Source organism: Galeopterus variegatus, unplaced genomic scaffold, assembly GCF_000696425.1.
Source record: "Galeopterus variegatus unplaced genomic scaffold, G_variegatus-3.0.2 Scaffold4833, whole genome shotgun sequence".
Classification (NCBI taxonomy): domain Eukaryota; kingdom Metazoa; phylum Chordata; class Mammalia; order Dermoptera; family Cynocephalidae; genus Galeopterus; species Galeopterus variegatus.
In genome coordinates, this window is record NW_007730944.1 from 93,188 (window position 1) to 118,838 (window position 25,651).

The 25,651-nt window shown below is 38.2% G+C and overlaps 1 protein-coding gene across 1 annotated transcript in view; it reads right to left on the minus strand.

Annotated features, from left to right (window-relative positions):
* The window catches only part of DMXL2 (Dmx-like 2), a gene marked incomplete at its 3' end in the record, with an annotated part of 150,096 nt that overhangs the window by 92,860 nt on the left and 31,585 nt on the right, over positions 1-25,651 (minus strand). Inside the window, exons 5-7 of the mRNA XM_008588451.1 lie at positions 25,242-25,377; positions 24,160-24,226; positions 554-732 (exon numbers count right to left, since the gene is read on the minus strand). Coding sequence (XP_008586673.1) covers positions 554-732; positions 24,160-24,226; positions 25,242-25,377 — 382 coding nt within the window. The remainder of the gene's footprint in view (positions 1-553; positions 733-24,159; positions 24,227-25,241; positions 25,378-25,651) is intronic.

Genomic DNA, 25,651 nt, shown 5'->3' on the forward strand with positions numbered 1-25,651 from the left:
AAATAAAAAATCTTTTGAGAAAGTTCTGCTGATAGCCCTAAGATAAAAATACGAAAACACAATTTGGCCACTTTATTCACTGCATATTAAAAGTTTTACCAGCATGTATATTATTGACAGTTTATTAATATGCTGTATTTCTCCTCAATGTGTGCTTTCCTACTACTTGCAAACATTTTCTTCCTAGAATCTTCTAGTACCACAGTTACTCTTGACAATGCCAGCTAACATTGCTGGGTACATAGTATGTGCAAAGGCCTTTACTAAGCACTTCACACACATAAACATATTTTAGTCTCACAACAGCTCTCTGAGGCAGGTATATTACTACCCTCATTCTATAGAGAGAAAAAGTAAGGAATAGAGAGCTTAAGAAATTCAGTCAAAAGCTCACAAAGCTAGTGACAACAACAGAATTTTAATTCAGGCAGCCTGACTCCAGAGTCTATGGTGTTAATTGCCACCATGTCAATACAGTAAAAGGACTTTATTTTCATTATTTTTAAAAACATATAAGCATATAAATTAAAGTTATATGATAGATTTATCTAACCTGGGCATATACTTGCTAGTTTTACGCCATGAAAAACCTGTCACAGCTCGAGGATGTGCCAAGTAAACAAAGGAAAATTGAGTCGAAACCTGTCTCCTTTTCACTTCATGATGATCCTGAGGTATAATTGAAGACTTCCAACCAGTCATAGGATACCATACTTTCAAAAGACAATCATCCTGCAAAATATATATGTCAATATAAAATTAATCTGTACATACACATTTCAAAATTTAAGTGGCTTGAAGAAGTCTTCAAAATTAAGGTATATCTAAAAACTTAATGTGCAACCTATACATAATACGAAACCAAAACTAAAATGGTGTTTATTACTCTAAAGAATACAATTCTTGCAAAAAAAAAAGGACAGTATGCTCATTATGAATTTTCTCTATGTAACAGTGTTTTTCAAATGAAAACATATCAAATTTCCCCTTTTAAATATGCATGGGTTACTGTAGAGAAAAGGTTGTGATGCTAGCTCCTTGGACAAGTTAAGGAAGGATAAGAATGATGCCATGTTATCTTGTTAGTCACTGTTATCATCCTTTCCTTTTTGAATAGGTCTAGAAGGATGAAACTCTTAAATATAAATTGTTTCTTGCTCTAAATCCAGAATTGGCAATTTTTTCCTACAAAGAGCCAGACAGTAAATATGTTTGGGCCACACAGGTCTGTGACACAGATTCTTTTTTCCTTTTATCTTACAACCCTCTAAAAAATTTAAGAAACAGTCTTAGCTCATGGGCCACACTTTTCTGATCTGTACTACAAATGGTGAGAAAGCATTTAGGCAGCTGTCAGGAACCATCCCTATGCTCACTTAAAATATTTACGATAGGGGCCGGCCTGTGGCTCACTCGGGAGAGTGCGGTGCTGATAACACCAAGGCCCCGGGTTCGGATCCTATATAGGGATGGCCGGTTCGCTCACTGGCTGAGTGTGGTGCTGACAACACCAAGTCAAGGGTTAAGATCCCCTTACCAGTCATCTTCTGAAAAAAATATATATATATTTACGATATATAACAGGTACCAGCTTTATTATTTTACTTAATTCTATCAATTTTGTTAAAAGCCTAAATAATTCTATCTTCTTTAACAGAAACTATCTGCTTTATAGTGTTTTATCCTCAATAGTGAAAAGCCCATTAAGGGAAATAATAAATGTTATTAACATTTATGCAAAAATATCAATCTCTAAGAAACACTGAAATTATGTATTCCTGAAAAGTATGTATCGTTCCAAATAATTTCATCTGGACTAGACAAACTTCTGTTTTTTCCATCTTGGTACTCACTCAATTTATACTGCATAATGAAATGTAGGTTTTCATTAATGTCTCACTTGTTTAGATATTTTAATTATACAGCAAATCTTTTAAGTGATTACTCTGAGACAACCACTTAACAATGTACTAGTTGCTTTTCTAGACCTTCTTCATCTTAGCATAATTTTCACATAGCCAAATTTACAGCACAATCTATGGCAGTGGCTTCAGGCTATGTACCACAAAATCCTTAGAGATACCTCAGAGTCCCTCAGAAGTCACAAAGAAAAGGCAAGGAGTCCCACAAGCAGGTGGTACCCTAACCCATTCTCACATTACCACCAGTCTCCCCCACAAATGCAGCAGTCTCACTTTCATCTGTTACTGTCTGAAACTCTAAAACCACAACAGAATTAAATTAGTAATCAATAACAGAAAGGTATCTAGAAAATTCCAAAATATTTGCAAACTAAACACTTCTAAATTACACTTCTAAATGAAATTTTAAAATATGTTGAACTGAAATATTTTCAATGAAAGCACAGCATATCAAAATGTCGGAGGTGCAGCTACATCAGTTCTTAGAAGGAAATTTATAGTTTTAAATGCTTATATTAGAAAAGAAAAATGTTCTAAATACATGGTCACCTTAAGCATCTATAAAAGAAGTGAACTTTTACCAGAACTACTGTAAATAGATATAAGGAACCCACTGTAAGTGAACTCACTGTAAATAAATGTAAGGAAGAATGGAAAAGAGAAATGAATGAATCCAAAAGCTATTTGGGGGGAAAAAATCAATAAAATTGATAATCCTCTAGCCAGAGTTATCAAAAATATTTATAGAGAAAAACAAATTACCCATACCAGGAATGAAAGAGGAGATGTTACTACAGATCCCACAAATATTGAAATAATAATGTGGAAATATTATAAACAATTTTATGCCAATAAACTGAACAATTGAGGTATAACAGACAAATTTCTTGAAAGACACAATTTCCAAAACTGACAAAGGAAAAAACAGAAAACCCTAATAGCCTTATATCTATTAAAGATGCTGAATTCATAATCTGAAAGCTATCTCTCTCTCTCTCTCTCTCTCTCTCTCTCACACACACACACACACACAGACACACACACAGAGAGAGAGACAATCCCTGAAACTAAAACTAAAACCCTAGACTCAGAAGGCTTTACTGATGAATTTTACCAAACACTTGAGGAAAAAAACAGCACATATCCGACACAAATCGTTTCAGAAAATTGAGAAAAAGGTCTCATTATATAAGGCCATTGTCCAGATACCAAAACCAGGCAAAGACATAATAAATCTACAAATGGCTTTCATAAACACAGATTCAAAAAAATATTTAATAAATTTTTAGCAAACCTAATCCAGCAATATATTAAAACAACAAATCACGACCAAGTAGAGTTTATTTTCTTTGCAAAACGAGGTAGGTTTAACATTTGAAAAATCAAAAACTGTAATTCACCATATTAACATAATAAGAAAGAAAACTCAAACGATCACCTCAATATATGCAGAAAAAGCATTTGACAAAATTAAACATTTACTCACAGGGAAAAAAAAAGCTCTCTAGGAATAGAAAGAATAGAAGGGAACATCCTCAACCAGATCAAGGACATCTACAGTAAACCTACAACTCATATTACATATGATAGTGAAAGGCTAAATTGCTTTTCCTATAAAATTGGAAGCAATACAAGGATATCTGCTCTCATCAATTCTATTCAACGTTGTACTAGTACTTGCAATAAATTAGGTAAGGGAAAAATAAAAGGTGTACAGATTAGAAAGAAAGAAGTAAAGTTTACTTTATTCACATGATTGTGTACATAAAAAATCCTAAGAACTCTATGAAAAAAAAAAAGCTGTTAGAACTAATAACCAAGGCCACAAGACAAAAGATCAAAATTTAAAACTCAATTATATTTTCATATGTTAGCAAAACTGGAATTTTTTAAGAATTTTTTAAGAATACCTTTTACATTAAGAAGATAAACAACAAATTATGTGCAAGACATGTACACTGAAAACGACAAAACATTGTTAAATGAAATTAAAGAAGCTCTAAATAGGGCCGGCCCAGTGGCGCACTCCGAGGGTTTGGATCCCATGTGGAGACCGGTTCCCGCTCACTGGCTGAGCGTGGTGCGGGCACAACACCGAGGGTTGCGATCCCGTTGCCAGTCCCTGGTACAGGCGCGACACTGACGGTTGCGATCCTGTTACCGGTCAGTAAAAAAAGACAAAAAGGAAAAAAAATAAAATAAAATACGGTGTACCAATAACCTTTTAATCAAAACACAGCATCACAGGTGGAGAATGAAAGCCTGCCATTTGTTGTTGTTTAATGGCCAATACAGGTATTCTGGTGCTGATTAGTTATCCTGAACACATCATTTTTTCACTATATTAATGGTATGTATTATTTTTTACTATTAAGTACACATGTATGAATAAGTTTAAGAAAATGACTGCTTATCAGTAGCATGTAAATTCAGTCAGAAATGATGGTGATACCAAACAATCACAGACTGTCCACATGGGTGGCTGAGATAGTGACATCTTTGCTTTCTGATGGTTCAGTGCACACAAACTTTGTTTCATGCACAAAATTATGAAAAATATTGTATAAAATTACCTTCAGGTTACATAGAAGGTATGTATGACACATAAATGAATTTTGTGTTGAGACTTGGGTCCCATCCCCAAGATACCTCATTCTGTATATGCAAATATCACAAAATCAAAAAAAAAAAATCTTAAGTCTAAAACACTTTTGATCCCAAGCATTTCAGATGGGGATATTCAATCTGTACTACATTCATGCTCAGCTACAGATTTACTAAAGAGCCAAATTTCACCCAGAACAAATTCAACAGCTGTCAGACCATCACAGACTTAAAAATAAAACCAGTCTGCAGCATACAAATGAATGATGATGATGTTCTATGAAATGCCTGTGCAACTATAGAATACTTAGAAGATTCATGCAAACAACAAATATTAATTGAATGCAGACACTGTGTGAACTTGCGGGGATATAGTTAGGGCAGGGGAGGAGACAGTGACAATAAAATATATTTCCTAACACACAAAGCTCCTCCTCTATAATGGAAGACAACATAAAATAAGGAAACAAATTATTGTTTTAATTAAATTGTGGTAAGTACTACAAATAAGAAGCAGAGGACACTAGGAAAGTTTTTAATTCGGAGACTTGACCTTGTCTAGGAGATCAGAGGCTCCTTAAGGAAGTAATGTTTAAACTGGGAATTAAAGGATTTGGAGAAAATGGCCAGGGAAATACGAGCATTCCCTACAGAGACAACGGCACATAAAAACGGCCTGAAAGCACTAAAGAGCTTGGCAAAGTCAAGGCCCGAAAAGGTCATAGTTGTGGTATGCGTTATGTTGGGAATGAAGCTGGAGAGGCATGCAAGGGCCAGATCACAGAGCAGAGCCTCACAGACTGCGGTAAGGATTTGTGATCTTCATATTATGAGCAACAGGAATCATTAAAGAATTATGATCAAGAGAGCGGTGTGTTCAGGTGATTGGCTACTGTGAGAAGACTGGATTAGATGATAGTTGCAGGACATCCACTTAGGACTACTATAAAGGTCCAGAGTCAAGAAGATGCTAACTTGGGTATTGGCAGTGGAAGGAGGGGCAGAGAAATAGACTTTATCCTTAAAAACTTCAGCTTCCTCTATGACCACTAAGATCACTAAAATCCTATGATTCTAAAATAGTTTAAATTTGAATTTTAATTTATGCAGTTAGGCCTACACTATTGACAAATGTTCGAACTGTTCTCCCATGTGTTCTAGGTCATTTAACATAATTAAGACTATTCCCTCCTTCCTCAGTCTTTTTCTTGACTTCTCTAATGTCACGTTCTCCTCGTTTTCCTTCTATCTTAGTGACCATTCCCTCTCATTATCCTTTGTATTTCTTCTTCCCTTTTCCCCCCACTTCTTAATGTTCAAAGATCCTGGGATTTGATCCTGAATCTCGTTCTCTTCCACATCATACATTTTTTCCCTAGTTAATTACACCTAAGCCCATAACTTTAAACACCATCTTTTGGTTAATTCAAACCTCCTATCTCTAACCCTGACCTCTCCAGGGAACTCCTGACTATCTTACTGTATTTGACATCTTAACCTGAACATATCTCAAACTTTGATCTAACCACAACCTACCAACTTTCTGTTGTTCTTTAATAAGCCCTTCTAATTCCTTTCTCAAGAGCATTTACACTTGGTGTTCCCATGGCCAGAAATACTCTTTCCCCTGAACATCACACAGTTGTCTCCTTTGTATTTTTCAATTCTCAGTTTAAAGTTATCTCCCCCAAAAATCTTTCTCTAAAGATTACCCACTATAACAGATACCCTGTCACACTGTTACATCATCTCATCTTAATTTTTTCAACAGTACTTGCTGGTCCTATATTAAATTATCCATGGCTTCACCTACTACGGACTCATTTCTTCGACTTACTTTACTAATCATTCATCAGTATATGGTAATCCCAAGAAATATAAGTTACAAATTTTAGGAGTAATGGGGCACAAGTTTTTAAAGATCCAAAACTATAAAGATGACTGCCTAGCTTTCAACATCAAAGACATCATTATATTATTTTTCAAACTATCTTTTACTGTGATTCCGGTAAGTTTTCCCTTTATTAGCTATGCTTCTCAGACATTGTGGAAAATTCTTCATAAATCTCTAAACTCTATCCAGAAATATTAAGTAGTTTGTTTTTTTTTAATTTGTAGGTGATTGAACAGGTTTATCAAAGTTTTCAGTTTTTTATTTTTAAAAGTTAGTTTATGGTTTTTTCTTCTCATTTATTTTAGCTATATTTATTTTTTTCTGTTTTCCTTTGGCTCCTTACTTTCTGCTTAGCCAAATTGTTTAGGCAGCAATATAATTTGGGAGGGAGGGAAGGAAAGGGAGCCCACATGGCAAGGAACTGCAGGCAGCCTCTAGGGCCTGAGGGACACCTCTGGCCAACAGCCAGCAAAAAGCCAAGCCCTCAGTCATACAGCCACAAAGCCTACAACCTGTGTGAGCTTGGAAACTTTTTCTTCCCTAGTCAAGCTTCCAGATGAGAACTCAACCCATGTGACATCTTTATTACAACCTTCGGAGTCCCTGATCAGAACACCCAGCCAAGCCATGCCAGGACTCCTAAACCACAGATGCTAAGATAATAAATGTGTGGTATTAAGTTGCTCCTTTTGTGGGAATTTGTTACAAAATAAAAGAAAATACAGACTCCTACTGATAAAAGTTATGATTTAAATTCCAGGCAGGCAAAGGGAATAGGGAATACAATGGAAGGTCAGCTGCAATTTTAAAAGGGGTCCTTAGGGAGAGGCTCACTGAGAAGGTGACATTTAAGAAGTTAAGGAGGAAAGCCTGCAGGTCTCAGGGGAAGGAGTTTTACAGGTAGAGGGAACACAAGTATAAAAACTGAGATGGGGGCCGGCCTGGTGGTGCACTGCTACAGTGCGCCGCCTGGGAGCGTGGCGGCGCTCCCGCTGAGGGTTCAGATCCCACATACAGACCAGTTCCCGCTCACTGGCTGAGCGAGGTGCAGGTGCAACACTGAGGGTTGCGATTCCGTTGCCGGTCCCAGTCCGGTACGGGCGCGACACTGAGGGTTGCGATCCATTGCCAGACACGAAAAAAGACAAAAAGGAAAAAAAAAAAAAACTGAGATGGGAACATGCCTAGCCTGTTTACAAAAGGCAATGAGGCTAACAGGCTGCGGTTGAGTGTGCAAGGGGAAGAATAACAGAATATAAGGTCAAAGGAGTGATGGGGGACCTGGTAAGATATCATAAAGACTTGAGCTTCTAGTAAATGAAATGGAAAACATTTTGACAGTTTTAAACAGAAGAGTAACATGATCTGACTTACATTTTAAAAAGATTACCACCACTGTTTGAAAGTAGACTATACAGGAGCACAGCAAAACTTGGGAGACCAATTAAAAATTTAATACAATAATACAAGTGATAAATGATGATAGTGTGAACCAAATTATAGCAGTGGAAGTGGTAAAGAAATGAGCAGACTGTGGATATATTCTGAAGGTAGTGCCATCAGGGAAGTAGACTGGTGGTGAGGGGGAGTGGAGACCAGGGGAGATGTACAAGTAAAAGATACAAATATGAATGTCATCAGCATACAAAAATGGCATTTAAATGGCATTTGAAACCATGAGATGAGATGAGATATCTGCAAGGAAATGAGTCAAAGGAGATGTCCAAGAAATAAGTCCTGGGTACCCCAACATTTAAAAGTAGCAGAGATAAGGTGATACCAGCAAACTAAGGAGGGGCAACCAGAGATAAAAATAGGCAGAGCACAGAAGATTTTTAGGGCAGTGAAAATAGTTTGTATGATGCTATAATGATGGAAACATGTCAATACAAATTTGTCCAAACCCACGTAATGTACACAGTAATGTAATGTACTGACTCTGGGTGATTATGATGTGTCAATGTAGGTCTATCAATTATGCATATGGGGGTACTTCAAAAAGTTCATGGAGGGCCGGCCCGGTGGCGCACTGCTACAGTGCACCACTTGGGAGCGCGGCGGCGCTCCCGCCAAGGGTTCGGATCCCACATACAGACCAGCCGCTCACTGGCTGAGCGAGGTGCGGGCGCAGCACCAAGGGTTGCAATCTGTTGCCGGTCACGAAAAAAGACAAAAAGGAAAAAAAAAAAGTTCATGGAAACATAGAATTAAAAGATAATAAGAATTATTACTAGAACTTTCTGAAGCACCCTTGTATTTGGAGAACCTAAAACTGCTCTAAAAAAATTAAGTCTTGGAGAGAGAAAAAAAAAAAAAAACACAGAATTGAGAGAGTGTGCTGTGTCCTGGAAGCCAAGTAAAGAAAGTGTTTCAACGTGCAGCAAGTAATCAACGATGGTGTTAAGTCATGCTGAGGTTAAGCAAGAACCACAGGATTCAGTAACAGGAAGTCTCTGATGACAGTTTCAGAGGAGTGGTGGTGGGTGGGCTCAATTGAAACTGAGAAAAACATTGAGACAGCAACTATAAGCAGCCATTTTAAGGTGCTATAGGAGGGCAGGAAAATGTGGTAGAAGCAGAGAGGAAAAGTCAAGAGAGCATTTTTGTTACTGTTATTTGTTTTACAGTGGGCAAGATTATAGCACATTTGGTATGCTATGCTGGATTAGTTAACTCCAGCTGCCATAACAAAATACCATGGACTGGGTGGCTTAAACAACAGAAATTTATTTTCTTTGGAATGGCAAATACTACACAAGTGCCCTTTCATATCTGGGGCTCCCGCAATGTAGTGGCTTAAACAACAGAAATTTATTTTCTCACATTTATTTTTCTTTATTTTATTTTAGTTTTGGAAGCTAAAAGTTCAAGATCACGGTGCCAACATGGTCAGATTCTGGTGAGTGCTTTCTTCCTGCCTTGCAGACAACTGTGTGCTCACATGGCAGAAAGAGAGGAAGCTCTCTTGTGTCTCTTCTTATAAGGGCACTAGTCTCATCATGAGAGCCCCACCCTCATGACCTCATCCAACCCTAATCACCTCCCAAAGGCTCTATCTCCAAATACCATTACATTGGAGGTTAGGACTTCAACAAATATTCAATCTATGACATATGCTAATGACCCAGTGAAGAAAGGAAAACTGATTTGAAGAGAGAAGAGATGACAGAAATAGTAAGCAAGAGCAAATGGGATCTAGTACATAAGTGAAGGAATTAGCCCTATATGAAAGCACAGACAGTTCATCCATGGTAACACAAGGAAAGGCAGAATAAATAGGCACAGATGTAGGGAGCTGAATAAATGTAGGCAGGTGGTGGAGCTTATCAAAGTTCTCATCCGATTGCATCTATTTTCTCAGGCAAGAATCTATAGTAAACAAATGCTGAAGCAGTTGACTGAACTGTCATAAGGGAATACCAATATCGAGTGGCACAGAACTTCTCTTTTAAATACCTACACAGAACACAAAGCATAGAGCCCATGCAACATGAAGAGTCAGATCAAAAGTACCTACATAAAGCCAAAAAAAAAAAAAAAAACCTCTCAGAAACGGGAGATGGCAAGGAAAAGTATCAGTTTGTACCTGGACTGTGGGAAGAAAAAGTCTCCCCAGAAATTTATAAAAAACAACAAGCCTCGTGAGAACAAAATTCATATTCTACATTTGGCACAACTAAGTTCAAGCTGAAAATTTACTTGGAGTTGGGAGTGCTGCCGGGTGCACTCAACTGAAGCCTCAAAGAATCCCTTACAAATACACCTCAATAAATATCTTCTCAGTGAAATACACAGCCAGATGATTACAGTGCTCTGATATCCAACACCTCTGGGTTAAGAAACACAGCTGTACCTTTATAGTAGCTCTGTATTCTTGGGGAAATCCTTGAGCTGCAGTTTCCTCTTCTGTAGAACAAAAAGAATACTTCCTGTCCCATGTGGTTTTGTGAAAGCATAGAAACTAGTACATAATTCTCAATCACTTGTAGTTGTTATTATAAAAGTACTGAAAGTTACCATTCTAACTCCTCAGATAAGTTCTGAAATGCCTGGGCCTGGCCACAGTGACCAAGACAGGCCAAGTTGCAGAGTCTTCTGGGAGTGTTCACTCACCCTCAGAGTACAGGGGCTTCACGCACTGAGTAGCCACTTTGGTCTTTGTCCCTGGAGTATCTCTACAGTAGATTGCTACAAGTGGAATTGCCCAGTGGGGCTGCTTCTTGTTCAACCTTAGAAACTGCACCTTCCTCAGCCTTCAGGGCTCAGCCTGAGTTCTAGGATGGCACTTTAGCCCCAGCATGAACAGTGCAGTGCTGTGTCACTTCCCCCATAGCAAGTTCTAAGGTGGCCACATTGTATGTGATGCTCCGTTGAAGCAAGAAGATAAACTGGATGGTGGAGAAAGAAATGGAAAGGAAGTCTGTCCAGAAGAAGCCTGAGAAGATGATGAGCAGATAGAGAGTCAACAAGACTTGGGAGGCAAGTTGTACCCACCTCCAAAAAAGTACAGACTGAGGAAAAAAGCTGTGAATATAAGAAAATTGGAAAAATACTTCCTTTGATCTCAGATCTTATTTCTTTTAAAGCAACACCTTTTTGAAGTTTTGAGTTTGAAACACAATTTAGGCTATGTAATCATAAGGGAAGTTGTGTAGGAAAGAATCATCAGTCACAGATTAAATCTCACTAAGCATGAGCATTTGAGCATTTTCATTCTAGAGAGAAACCTTACGAATGTAACAAATGTGGAAAAGCCTTTAGCCAAAAGCAGTATGTCATTAAACATCACACCATCCATACTGGAGAGAAGCTTCCTGAATGTAATGAATGTGGAAAATACTTTAGCCAGAAACAAAACTTCCTTACCCATCAGAAAATTCACACTGAAGAGAAAGCTTTTCATTGTGAAGACTGTGGGAAAGCTTTCATTCTGAAGTCAAATCTCATCTGACACCAGAGAACTCACACAGGAGAAGCCCTTCGTGTGTAAGGAGCATGGGAAAACCTTTAGTGGCAAATCAAACCTTACTGAGCATGAGAAAATTCACATTGGAGAGAAACCCTTAAAATACAGTGAATGTGGAACAGCTTTTGGACAAAAGTACCACCTTATAAAACATCAAAACATTCACAATGGGTTGGGCCGGCCCAGTGGCGCACTGCTACAGTGCGCCGCTTGGGAAGCACGGCGGCGCTCCCGCTGAGGGTTCGGATCCCACATGCAGACCGGCCGCTCACTGGCTGAGCGAGGAGCGGGGGCAGTGCTGAGGGTTGCGGTCCCATTGCCGGTCCCGGTCTGGTGCGGGCGTGACACTGAGGGTTGCAATCCGTTGCCGGTCACGAAAAAAGACAAAAAGACAAAAAAAAAAAACATTCACAATGGAGAAAAACCCTATGAACATAATGAATGTAGAAAAGCCTTCTCTCAGTGAACATAACTCATTGTAAATGTGAAAATTCATTCAGGTGATAAACGTTATGAATGCAATATCTGGGGAAAAGCCTTCTCTCAGAGTTCATTTCTTATTGTGCATATGAGAAGCCAATCAGGCGAGAAGCCTGATGATTGTAATGAATATGGGAAAGCTTTCACTCAATTCTCAACTCTTGCTCTGCATTCAAGAATGCATACAGGTGGGCCGGCCCGGTGGCGCACTACTACAGTGTGCTGCTTGGGAGCGTGGTGGCGCTCCCGCTGAGGGTTCGGATCCCACATACAGACCAGTTCCCGCTCACTGGCTGAGCGAGGGGCGGGCGCAGCACCGAGGGTTGCGATCCCGTTGCCGGTCCCGGTCCGGTACGGGCGCGACACTGAGGGTTGCGGTCCATTGCCGGACACGAAAAAAGACAAAAAAAAAAAAATAAAAAGAATGCATACAGGTAAGAAGTCTTATCAATGTAGTGAATGCAGGAAAGCTTTCGGCTGGAATTCACACCACATTAGACACCACAAAATTCACACTCATTAAAAACCCTGTCTATATCATGAAAACAGGAAAGCTTTCATCAGGAATTTACACCTCACAGCACATCAGAAATAGTTATTCTGAGAGTTCCAGTCAAGATGGCGGAATAGTCGGTCCCCTTCGTCATTCTCTCCCACAAACCAAACAACTTACAACTACAAAAATATAACATCAGCCAAGCTTGGGGCACTGGAGCTCAGGGGAAGAGGAGAAGAGACCTATGGAGTTCATGAAGGTGGGAGAAGCCACAATGACAGAAAGAAAAAACTGCTCTGAGTGTTTCAGGCTGTGGCCGCTTTAAGACTCCAGCTGCTGAGCACATGGAGCAGGAGCTGGCAAAAGCCACAGCTGTGAACTTCAGATGGAGATTCTTGGAGGCAGCAGGGGAGGAGAGGACCTTGGTGGCCCCCAGGACAGCAAGACCACTAACAGGGTTCCCATGGACCCATGCAGGAGCGAGGAGCCAGAACAGCTGAAAAAGGGGAGCCACTCAGAGGCTGGTGAGTCATCACAAGGGACTGGCACAGGGCCCATCCCATGGGAAGTGTTTGGAGCATGGTGGTGGTGGGGAGACAGGCCCTCCAAGAGAACACTGGGACACAGCAAGGACAGCTAACCCACCACTCATTCAGCGCAGGGCCACTAAGAGGAAACTGGTCAGAAATGCAGAATTGCACGGGGTGCAGTTTGATGAAAAAACTCAGGACCAGATCTGAGTTTCTACACAACCTAGGTGCACCGAGTCTCTGGAGAGGCGGAAGTACCTATAAGGTCAACCATTAAACCCCGAGCTGCACAAAGAGCCTTCCCTAGGGAAACAGCAGCAAAGCAGCAATTTAGTTCAATAATACAGCTCAAGTACTGGTTCCCACAGGAAGTTCCCCCGTTAGAAGTAAGCAAAGGACAAAAAATTAGTTCTGGCCCAGGCACACCACCAGAGCCTTGGGGCCTACTAGGGAACATGAGGCATGGAGCCGGGGACAGGACCCCTGCCCACAACCACTCACACTACCAGCACCTCAGAGCCCACCTGGGGCCTGAGGCATGGAGAAGAGGACTGGACCCCCCCACACAACCAGGCATATGGGCACATCGGGCATGGAGAAGAGTACTGGGCCCCCCTCCCACAACCAGGCACACTGCACCAGTGCCACAGAGCCTGCCCAGGGACCTGAGGCATGGAGAAGGCACTGGACCCCCTTCCCACAAGCAGGCACACAGCGCCAGCACCTTGGGGCCCACCCGGGGGCCCAGGGCATGGAGCCGCATGCAGACCGGACCCCTCTCCCACAACCAGGTAAACTGCACCAAGGCCACAAGGCCTGCCCAAGAACCCAAGGCATGGAGAAGAGGACCGGACCCCCTCCCACAATCAGGCACACTGCACCAGCACCTCGGGGCCTACCCAGGGACCCGAGGCATGGAGAAGGGGACCAGACCCCCTCCCACAACCAGGCATACCACATCAGCACCTCGGGGCCCACCCAGGGACCCGAGGTATGGAGTGGAAACCGGATACCCCTTCCCACAATCAGGCACAATGCCAGCACCAAGGAGCATGCCAAAAACATCACCTCCATGTGGGTGGCCCACCACAGCCATCACAATAACCATGGCGTCTGTGAAAGCAGCTAGATGCCACAACCACCACTCAGCCACTGGAGTACACTGACACAAGAAGAGTCACCAGCAGAGGTAAAGAAAAGAAGATGTCTCTCTCCACAAAGCCCATTTCAGAGTGACAGAAGAAGTATCTGCTCTATGATAATATTGGGGGACGAGATCACACCTCTCAGCATTGGACAGATCATCCAGGTGACAAAACAACAGAATAACCATTAGTCTTTCATAAGGAGAGAAGAAATCGAGGGTAATTAGAGGGGGGAGGGGAGAGAGAGAGGGTGATGGGGAGAGATTGGACAAGGGGCATAAAGAATAATTATAATTTGTAACAATATATATGCTAGTAATATTGATTTGATCAACATAGCTCAATGTTGAACCCAAAAAATATGTATAATCAATTTTGACTCAATAAAAATTTTTTTAAAAAAATAGTTATTCTGCAGCAAAGCATCACAAATGAGGTAAACTTTAGCAAATGCTAAAAAAAAAAAAAAAAACTATGGGACACCAGAGAATTCATACTAAAGAGAAAGACATTTACATAATAAAAAGCCTGTGCCCAGCAAAACCTACAACAAACAACAAGGGTAATGCTGAAACTTAAGACACATTTCCACTAAAATTGTGAACAGAAAACAGATGCTTGTTATCATTGCTATCAGTATAGATCTGGAGATCTTCACCACTATAAGAAGAAAAAAAAGTTGTAAGTATTGTGAAGGAAGAAACAAAAAGAGATGATTTGGTCATCTACAACTAATACAAAATCCTTGTAGTTTTGACCTGGTAGAGCTGAAGTGATTCCAGAAAGAGACTTATGCATGTATTAGATTTGGAACATGATAGAAGTGGCATCAGGAGGTGAGGAAATGGGACTATATTAAAAGTGATTTGGAGGTAATTTGTTGTCCAAGGGGAAAAAAACAGACCATGAACTATGCATAAAAGTAAAATCCACGGGGGTTAAAAACAGGAATATGAAAAAGCTATCTGCTAAAATAGTTATGACCCTGGGAGAAAATAAACATTCCTTGTAACAAACTGAAAAATACTTATCACTTCTACTTGTGAGTATGTATGCTAGGGAAATACATACCATGATTTTTAGTATGGCTTGATTTGTAGTAGCCAAAAATTGGAAACAAATGCCCATCAGGAACAAAATAGCAAATTCTTATGATGGAATACTATGTATCTATAAAATACAACAGAGACCCACATGTATTATCAGAAAAATCTCAAAAATCATGTTGAGGGAGAAAAACCAAATTGCAGAATGATGTATATAGTACAATGACTTTTTGTAAATATGAATTAAAACTTCACTCACAAAATTTAGTACTATATATTGGCAATGGATACATATATGAATGTAAATGTTTTTTAAATGAATTACAAGGATAAAGGCCAAACTCTTGATAGTGGTTGCCTGTGAAGAGTGGAGAAGGGAAGAGAATGAATGGGAGGTGTGGTGACGATTGCTTAAAGGGCACTCAGCTTTTTATATAAACATCGATTTCTCTTTAAAAAAAATAACTGCAAGTAAATATATGAAGATACCAGTTAATTCTAGATTGTGGTATATGGATATGTTACCTCATTTTTTTGTATTTTTCAGTATTTTTAAAATTTCTCAAAATTAATAAGAAGAGGGGTAATAATCGGAATGTTATACCTGTAAAAGTCATGCTATGGATTCATTCCCAAATACTAATCTTTTTATAGAAAATATTTCTAAGATTTTATCAACAATGAGCAGTGAACTTGTTCTCTGTGTAATATAAAATTATCTATTTTATTAAAATTAAAAATTACAGCATAAAAAACTATGTTGTACTTAATACAAAATAAAAGTTGTCACTACCAATAAAGAACTCCTGCACCATAATCCCTTCACCCCAAAATAACTGAACTGGACTCTAATCCAGTCTAACTGTGGTGAGATGATATCTCATTGTGGTTTTGATTTGCATTTCCTGGATGCTGAGTGAGGTTGAGCACTTTTTCATGTGTCTATTAAGCTATTTGTATATCTTCCTTTGAGAAATGCCGATGCAGCTCCTTTGCTCATTTTTTCATTGGGTTACTTGTTTTTTTTTTTTTTACTGTTAAGTTGTTTGAGTTCTTTGTATATTCTGGATATTAACCCTTTGTCAGATGCATAGTTTGCATATATTTTCTCCCACAATGTAGGTTGTCTTTTCACTCTGTTCTTTCTTTTGCTGTGCAGAAGCTTTTTAGTTTTATATAATTATATTTGTTTATTTTTCCTTTTGTTGCTTGTGCTTTAGCACTCTTATTCATAAAGCCTTTGCACAGAACTACATCCTGAAGCATTTCCCCTATGTTTACTTTTAAGAGTTTTAAGTTTTAGGTCTTAAGTTAAGTCTTTAATCCATTCTGAATTGATTTGGTATATGGCAAGAGGTAACTAGTTTCATTCTTCTATTTATGGATTGTGACCTAATACGTGGTCTATCCTGGAGAACATTCCATGTGCTGATGAGAAAAATGTATATTCTGTAGTTGCTGGATGAAATGTTCTGTAGATAACTGCCAAGTCCGACTGGTCTAAGGTACATTGTTTTTTTGTTTTTGGGCCAGTAAGGGGATTGCAACCCTCGGCATGGTGTGGTACGCACCATGCTCAACCAGTGAGCACACCAGCCATCTCTATATAGGATCCGAACCTGCAGCCACGGTGCTACCAGCACTGCACTCTCCCGAGTGAGCCACAGGGCCGGCCCCTAAGGTGTGGTTTAAATCCTGTGTTTTTCTGTTGATGTGTTGCCTAAATGTTGAGAGAGGGGTTTTCAGGTCCCCAATTATCATCATAATGGAGTCTATCTCTTTGTTTAGGTCCAACAGTGTTTGCTTTATACATCTGGCTGCTCTAGTTTTGGGTGAATATATATTTATGATTGTTATATCTCTTGCTGGATAGATTCCTTTATTATTATATAATGGCCTTGTCTCTTTTTATGGTTTTTGTTTAAAGTCTATTTTTATCCAATATAAGAATAGCTACTCCTGCTCATTTTTTATTTCCATTTGTGTGGTATATCTTCTTCCATCTCTTCACTATTTTGTCTATGTGTGTCTTTACAGGTAAGGTGAGTCTCTTATAGACAGCATATAGTTGGGTCTAGCTTTTTAATCCAATCAGCCAGTCTGTGTCTTTTGAGTGGGGAATTTGATCCATTTACATTTAAGGTTGTTATTGAAAGATACTGTCTTACTCCTGGTATTTTGTCAATTTTCATTTGGATATTTTAAATATCTTTTGTTTCTTTCTCTTTTATTATTTGTTTTCGGTATCTGTTGGTTTTTTGAAGTGGTAAGATATAGTTTCTCTTTCTCATTTGCATTTTTGTTCTACCAGTGGGTTTTATTCTTTCTTGTGTATTCATGGTAGTGATGGTCATTTTTCAAATTCCAGATTCACTACTCCCCTGAGGATTTCTTGTAGGGCTGGACGAGTGGTGGTGAACTCCCACAGTTTTTGTCTGGGAAATACAATATTCCTCCCTCATTTCTATAGATAGCCTTGCTGGGTACAGTATTCTTGGCTGACAGTATTTTTCTTTTAGTATTTTGAATACATCATCCCATTCTCTTCTGGCCTGCAGAGTTTCTGTTGAGAAGTCTGCCATTACTCTGATGGGAACTCCTTTATAGGTGACTTGATGCTTTTCTCTTGCTGTTTTTAGGATTCTCTCTTTGTCTTTGAGTTTTGCTAGTTTGACTTTAATGTGTCTCAGAGTGGATCTTTTTGTAATGAATCTGTTTGGGGATCTTTGAGCCTCCTGAATCTGAAAGTCTGCATTTCTCCCTATACCTGGGAAGTTTTCCACTATTATTTCACTGACTATGTTTTCAGTGCCTTTTCCTTTCTCCTCCACTTCCAGAACACCCATGATTCAGATGTTTCCATGCTTAAATTTGTCTAATTCTTTTCCTTTTTTTTTTTTTGTCCACCTAATTTATTTCAAAAAGACTGTCTTCAAGATCAGAAATTCTTTCTTCTGCTTGCTCTAGCCTGCAGCTTAAGTTCTTGGTTGTGTTTTTTATTTTGTTGAATGACTCATTCAGTTCCATGAGTTCTGCTATATTCTTTTTTACAAAATTAATTTCTTTGTAAATGTCCTCCTTCATATCCTGGATAATTTTGCTCAGTTCATTGTATCATCTGAGTTTTCTTGTATCTCATTGAGTTTCCTTAAGGCTGTTACTTGAAATTCCTTTTCAGTCATTTGAAGGGTTTCCTGTTCTATGGGGTCTAGTACTTGAGAGTTATTGTATTGCCTTGGTGGACTCACATTTTCCTGTTTTTTCCTTATTTCTAGTACCTCTACATTGATGTCTGGTCATATGGTAGAGCAGCTGCTTCTTGCATTACTCTGGAGTGGGCTTTGGGGAGACAGGCTTCCTCCTCTAGATGTGTTTTATATTTACCACTGAGTAGGATGTTTTAGTATTGGTTCTGAGTAGACACAATAGTGTAGTCTCTATGTGTGTACTTTGGCTGTATTCAATGTTGGAGTTCTATGTGGGTGCCTCTATGGACTAGGCACTGTTAGTCATTCCTTGCTGAGGTTACTGATATTCTTTCCCCGGCTGGTGACTCTCCTTTGTCAATATAGTTGAGTGGTCTGTGGGACTCCTGCTTAGCGATGGTAGCTGTTGCTTTGGCCACAAGCCATTCTTGTAGAAGTGGCTATGGCGGTGGTATGGGGTACCACCTGTGTGGCAGCAGTGTCTGTAGCAGTGGCAGGGGATGTCCATGGCTGCTGACATCCCCAGAAGTGTTTCCTGCCTTCTGCCAGTCTAGTAGAGGGCTGCACACAGCTGCTGTGGTCCCTGGACATGCTTCCTGACTTTTGCTAATCTTTAATAGCATTTCTATATTCCACTAACAATTATAAAATAAAATTTACATAATGATGCCACTTACAACATCATTAAAAACATCAAATACCTAGGGATGAATCTAACAAAAGATGTTTAGGACCTCTACACAAAAAACTATAAAATATTATTGAGAAAAATAAAGATCTGAAATAAATGAAAGGTTATGCCTTGTTCACAGATGAAAAGACTATTTTTTTTTTCCTTTTTGTCTTTTTTCGTGACTGGTAACGGGATCACAACCCTCGGTGTCGCGCCCGTACTGCGACCGGCAACGGGACTGCAACCCTCGGTCTCACGCCCGCACCACACTCAACCAGTGAGCGGACTGATCTGTATATGGGATCCGAACCCTCAGCAGGAGCGCCACCGTGCTCCCAAGCACCGCACTCTACCGAGTACGCCACCGGGCCGGCCCAAGACTAACTATTGTAAAGATGTCAATTCTCCCCAAACTGACCTATGGTCAATGCAATACCAATCAAAAATTGAAATTTTACCTCTTCCCCAAACCACACCTAAAAATTATTCCACATAGCTTATTGACCTAAATGTGAAACACAAAAAAATAAAATGTCTAGATTCTAGACCTGGGTTCTTAGCCTAAGGTCCTCTGACCCAAAGGTCCTGTGGTTAGAATTCAAGATATAAAAGACACTTTTGATACATCATCTGTATCCCATCATGTCTTAGCATTCTGGTGTGCCAGTTTAAACTGACATCACCTACATCTCTTTGCCTGAGGTTTTCTAGGAGTTGGTTATGAGTGCTGAGAATTGTTGCCCTGCCCTCACCAACCATCAACCAATAACTGATGTGCATGAAGAACACATGTGAAGAAGATGATGTGTGTAAAAAACATTAGCTCCCAGACTGCCCAGAGATTTAAGCTTGTTAATGCAATTAATAAAGGCTATATTATCACGCAATATGCCCTTTATTAAGCCCTTTTCTTCCCTGCCTCAAATCCAGTATATTTCTTATGATCATTCCCCATATTAATTACATACACTTGAATCCTCATCTCAGGTTCTGCTTCTGGAAAAACCAAGAAAACTAAGGCTCAGAAATACCAGGAACTTGAATGGGAAAAAACAATTACTTCTCTATTTTCATAACTGCTAACTGAAAGAAATGCTTCAACAAACAAAGTAGTATTAACAATACATGTGACTCTGTCTCTAATAGAAATCACAAATGTCTTCATGTCACATGACAGCTGCATATCTCAAAATATTTTTTATTCTCATCTCTACTTCAAAATTGTTACTTATTGGAACCACTACTAAACTGCATGATCGCAGTCTTCCTGCCTATAATGCTGTGCAGTCTTCCTGTCTACAATGTTCACACAACCGTTGAGCAACTAACTCTGTGTTAAGTAATTAATTATTCAGCCACAAAACAGCAAAGTTGAATGTTCTTATCACTACAGATTAACTTTAAAAGCTTTGGGTGACTTCTGGTGTTCTTGGAAAGTCTATCCTTGACTATTAAACTAAGACATAGATGAATATAATAGATGCCTATTAAAGTAAGACATATGTAATTCTATATATGACAATTAAATATGATTACATTTTAACTTGCCCATATTTTAAATGTAACTTTTTGCTACTGAATGTATTAATTAAAAAGTACATAATGTCTATTATCACAAATTTCTTTTTAATATCTTGAAGCTATATTTCAATAATTTATTTCCTTTGTAATACTATGCATTTTATTTTAGCATTTAAAAACATCATACTGCTGAAGAAGATTATAGGATTCACTAGATTTCTAAGAGATTCACAGCACAAAAAACTTTAAGAAACTTTGGTCTAGAAGATTATATAATATAGGAAAATCTTCAGATTCTCAGGGTAGGAAAAACTTAAAGTAGGCCTCAGAAAAGAAAACAGAACTGAAGTTACCAGAGGTGGGAAGGGCGGGGAGGGAGGAGCTGATAAAGGGCCATGAAAATCGATTACACTGTATAATGAAGAATATGCTAATTATCCTTATTTGACATCACATATTGTACACTGTTATTGATAGTCAATGCTGTACCCCACAGATATGTACAATAAACTATGTTCCAATAAAAAATAAATTAATTTTTAAAAAAAGAACTCAGAAAGCCCAACCCTATAGGAAAAATATCAAAAGATACCATTAAGAGATTGAATGAGCAAGTAATAGAGTGGAGGAAGATCTTTGCAAAACATTTAATTGACAAAGAGCTCACATCCAGAACAAAGAACTCCTACAAATCAATAAGAAAAACAACCATCAACCATTTAAAAAATGGGCAGGAAACTTCACCAGTTATTTTCTTTAAATCGGTCATCCAAATACCCAATAAACATATGCAAAAACATTTAACCTTATTCCAGGGAAATACATTTAAAAATTACAATGAGGTATTACTCTCTGAATCCATCAAATTCACAAAAGTTTAAAAGTCTGCCCATATCAGCATTCTCAAGGAGCAAGAGGAACTATCATACACTATTAGTGAGCGTGTAAATTAATATACTAACTTTGAAAAACTGATTGGAATTACCTACTGAGGTTAAATACATATAACCTATGTTACAGATGAATGACATCAGGGATTTGAGCCAAAATAACATACTGAGAGAGAGGTGATACGGACGAAACAAAACTGGTTAATAACCGTGAAGCTGGACAATGGGTACACAGGAGTTCATCATACTTTTCTTTCTACTTCTGTTCATGCTTGAAAAAAAAATTTTTTTAATCTAAGGCATCACAAAGAAAGGAAAAAGACAAGCCACAACTAAGAAAAAATATCTGCAATACATGTAACTGACAAGGGATTATAATCAGAACTCCCTCAAATCAAAAAGAAATCTAAAAGAAAACAGCAAGGATATATAAACAAAGGAAAAGATATTCATAACCAACAGTAATGAGGAAAATGTAAATTAAGCCATACTATTTTGAGAATATATAGTGCAATCACAACTTAATTCATATACTGCTGGTGGAAGTATAAACTGGTACAAACACTTTGAAAAACAATTTAGAATTATTTAGTGAAGGTGAAAATGCACAATTCACTTTTAAATATACATCCAGAAAAATTTTGCTGAGGTGCGCCAACAGAGACACATGAACGTTCACTACAGCATCATTTGTTGTAGCAAAAAAATTTTTTTTTCTAAATCCATGTCTACCATCAAAATAATGGATGAATAAATTGGGGTATACACATACAATGGAATAGTATATACCAGTAAAGATGAATGAACTACAGCATCAGCACAAATGACTACCACAAATATAAAGTTGAGTGCAAAAAGTAAAAACACACTCTATGGTGTAAGTTCAAAACAGTGGGAAACTAAACACTATATTATTTGGGAACTTATACATATAAACCTATTTTTTTTAAATAACAATGAAAGAATAAACATAAAATTCAGGATTCTGGTTGCTTGGGGTGAGAAGGTAAGGAGAAGATATAAGGAGGAAGATGAGGGACCCATTAGTTTTATTTTCTTTGTCTCAAGTTGAGCAGTGGGTATATGTGTATTTGTTTTGTATTTACTATATCTTATATATGTTTCTTACGTACTTTTTCTACTTATGAAACATTTGATAATTTAAAAAGGAACAGTCAGAAAGTAAGGAAAAAAAAGCCTTGGAAATTAAAAATGTGATAACAGAAGAAAATTATTTCAAACTTAAAGCTGAAAAATCCCCCAGAAATTAACAAAAAGTTAAAGAGACAGAAAATAGGAGAGAGGAAAAATAGTAAATTAGAAGATCAGGGTAAAAGGACCCATATCTGAATAAGAGATCCAGAAAGAGAGAGAAGGAAATAACACAAAAGAAATAACATAAAATAATCACACAGAACTGAAAAAAGTTTTGAGATTGAACAGGTCCACCAAATAGCATGCACAAAAAGTCTTTATGCCTTCAAGACAGATACTAAAATATTTCTAAATGCCTGACCCATACCACATCATCACGAAATTTCAGAACGCCAGGTATAAGGAGATCCTTAAAACGTCTATAGCTGGAGATGGGAAAGAAGTGTGGTCATACTAGCACCAGATTTTTCAAAAGCAACACTGGAAGCTAGAAGGCAATAAAACCATGACTTAAAAAATTCTGAGGGATGATGATCTTCAAATCAATTCGCTACACAGCCAAATCAAGCACAAGAGCAGAAGAAGGAAAATTTTAGACATTCTAGGCCTTGAGAATGTTTTTTCCTCTTCACCTTTTCTCAGGAACCTACTGGAGGGTATCTCCATGAAAACAAGAAAAGCAGAAAATAAATGATGCTAAGAAACAGGGTATTTAACAAAGGAGAGAGGCAAAGAAAATTTCCCAAGGTTGACAAAAGAAAATCCCAAAATGACAGCTGTGCTATTTTAGAATAGGAGAGCAACTAAGCCAGACTGGAGCACATTTCCAAGATACCTCCTGTGGGGGATTATAATGAGAAAAGATTCATAGCTTGTCAGCAATTCTGGGGATGAATTAGTTAGATACAGAAAGCTAAGCGAACAGTAAAACTGAGTAATTATTACCGCAAAGTAATTATTAACTATGAAGAATATTTTATATGGTCATAACAATGTGAACAAAAAGTACTGATTTACCCAAAAATTATGAGGAGAGAGGAGGAAAGGAAGTGAATATGAGTATGTGTTAGACATGGAGATAGAGCGGGAACATCAGCTAAAGAGCTAAAGTCTCAGCTTCCACAGTAGGAAGGCAAGAAATACTACATAAAATTAGCAGTGGGTGGGGGGGAGAAAATCAAGAAATGAGAGCTTCAGTAAATTATTATACATGAAAGGAAATAAATATGGAAGGAAATACCAAAATATTCAACCTGACAAGTAGCTGCTTCCAGGACACAAGAATTAAGAATAGCAAGAATGATGCAGGGAGTACTTCTTTTCACTGTGAATCCAGTAGTACTATTTCACTTTTTGAATTATGTACATATGCTATTTTTAAACATAAAAATTAGTTTTAAAAACTGTAAATGAGATAAGGTCAAGTATAAGTAATAATAGTAGCCATTATTTTCCACGTACCTACTACCTGTGTGAAACATATCAAGTCTTTTACAAACACTATTACTATTCCTCAGGCCAGCTTTGGAGAAAAGGATTATCCCAGTTTTACAGATGAGAAAACTAAAAATGAAAAACAAACATTTTTAATTGTTTTGTTTCTTTTGTTTGTTTTTTGTTTGGTCCTTTACCTTTCCAGCGGTAGCAAAATATTCACCATCAGGAGACCATTCCATCAAATGTACAGATACAGAGGTTCTAAAAAAAAAACAAAGTTAAACAGTTAGCATTTTAAAAATCCAGTACACTATATAAATGGTCAAGACAAAGTTTTTATAACATCAAATTCACAATCATCAGAACATAAGTATTTTTCCTCCCTAAAAACAAATTAATTAAAACTAATTCACTTCAGGGAAAGAAGAATATAAAAAACAAGCATTCAGGATATATCTACCTATATGTTCCACCAACATCCTAATATAACACATTAAAAACTGAGCTCACCATCATCCCTGGCTAACTGGACCCCCTTCACATAATCCATATTAACAGTATAGCCATCCTTCTACTTGAAAGAGTAGCTAGCAACTTCCACCAATTCTTCCCCCTCCTGATCCATATCTCAACCATTAATGAGTAATTCCTATGTGTCAACTCAGTCGACTCAAGTCCTGGGGCTGTAACAGCGTGTGACAGCTGTGTTACAGCAAACTCTCAAGGAGAAGCAGGACACAGAGGCTTACAGCAGGAAGCAGAGTTTATTGATGCCGGCAACAGCTCAGCGGACTCATGTCACAAAGGCTGAGCCCCGAACCCAGCAGGGCTGTCTCTTTATATTGTTACACTTCCAGTTTTTACAGTGGGGTAAAAGGGTAACCTTATATGGTTATAATTTCAGTTTAGATGGGAAAAGTTCCAGGTCTGTTAGCCATTACAGCAGGGCGGGAAAGTCAAATGCTGTGTCAGCCGTAGCAGCAGAGTGGGGCACAGCTGGACATATATGATAGCAGGGCAGGGCACAATCAGGAGAGCAGGCAGAACACGGGTGCCTCAGGGCTACAACTATGAAAATACTTGTGTCCTTTTTTTAAAACAATTAACTGTAGCACAGATTAAAGAATGACATTATAATGGGTTTTGGTTAGAAAAAGTCTACTTTCTAGGTTTCTAAATGCAATGGTGTCCTCAAAAAATTAAGATCTTTGTGAAAGAGAACCTATTTTAGGAAGCATTTTATAAGTTAATAAACATAACACAATTAGACACTAACTTGCATTGCCAGACACACTTCCAATCATTTAAAACGGGAGGAATTCTATCATCAATTTCTTCCTCCTCTTCTAGTACATCACCTCCTGGAGGAGCCCACAACTGAATAGAATCAGTTGCTGTCAACAATCTGTTATCTGAAAATTAAAGAATGTTCAGATGAATAACAAGGATTATCCAAGGAAAGAAATGCATATGTGGGCTTCTGTTTAGGTCTGCAAACTATTATGTGAAAAATAAGCAATACTATCTATGAAATACACTTGAGGTATATCTATTTAAAAGAATCCCTTACAAGAAAAAAAAAAAATGAAGACAAGAAAGAGTAGTTCTTAAGGGAATACTGACAAGAACAAAAAAGAAAAGCTTACTGGCAAAGAGCTATTGTATATCAGCATGTCTTAAAAAAAA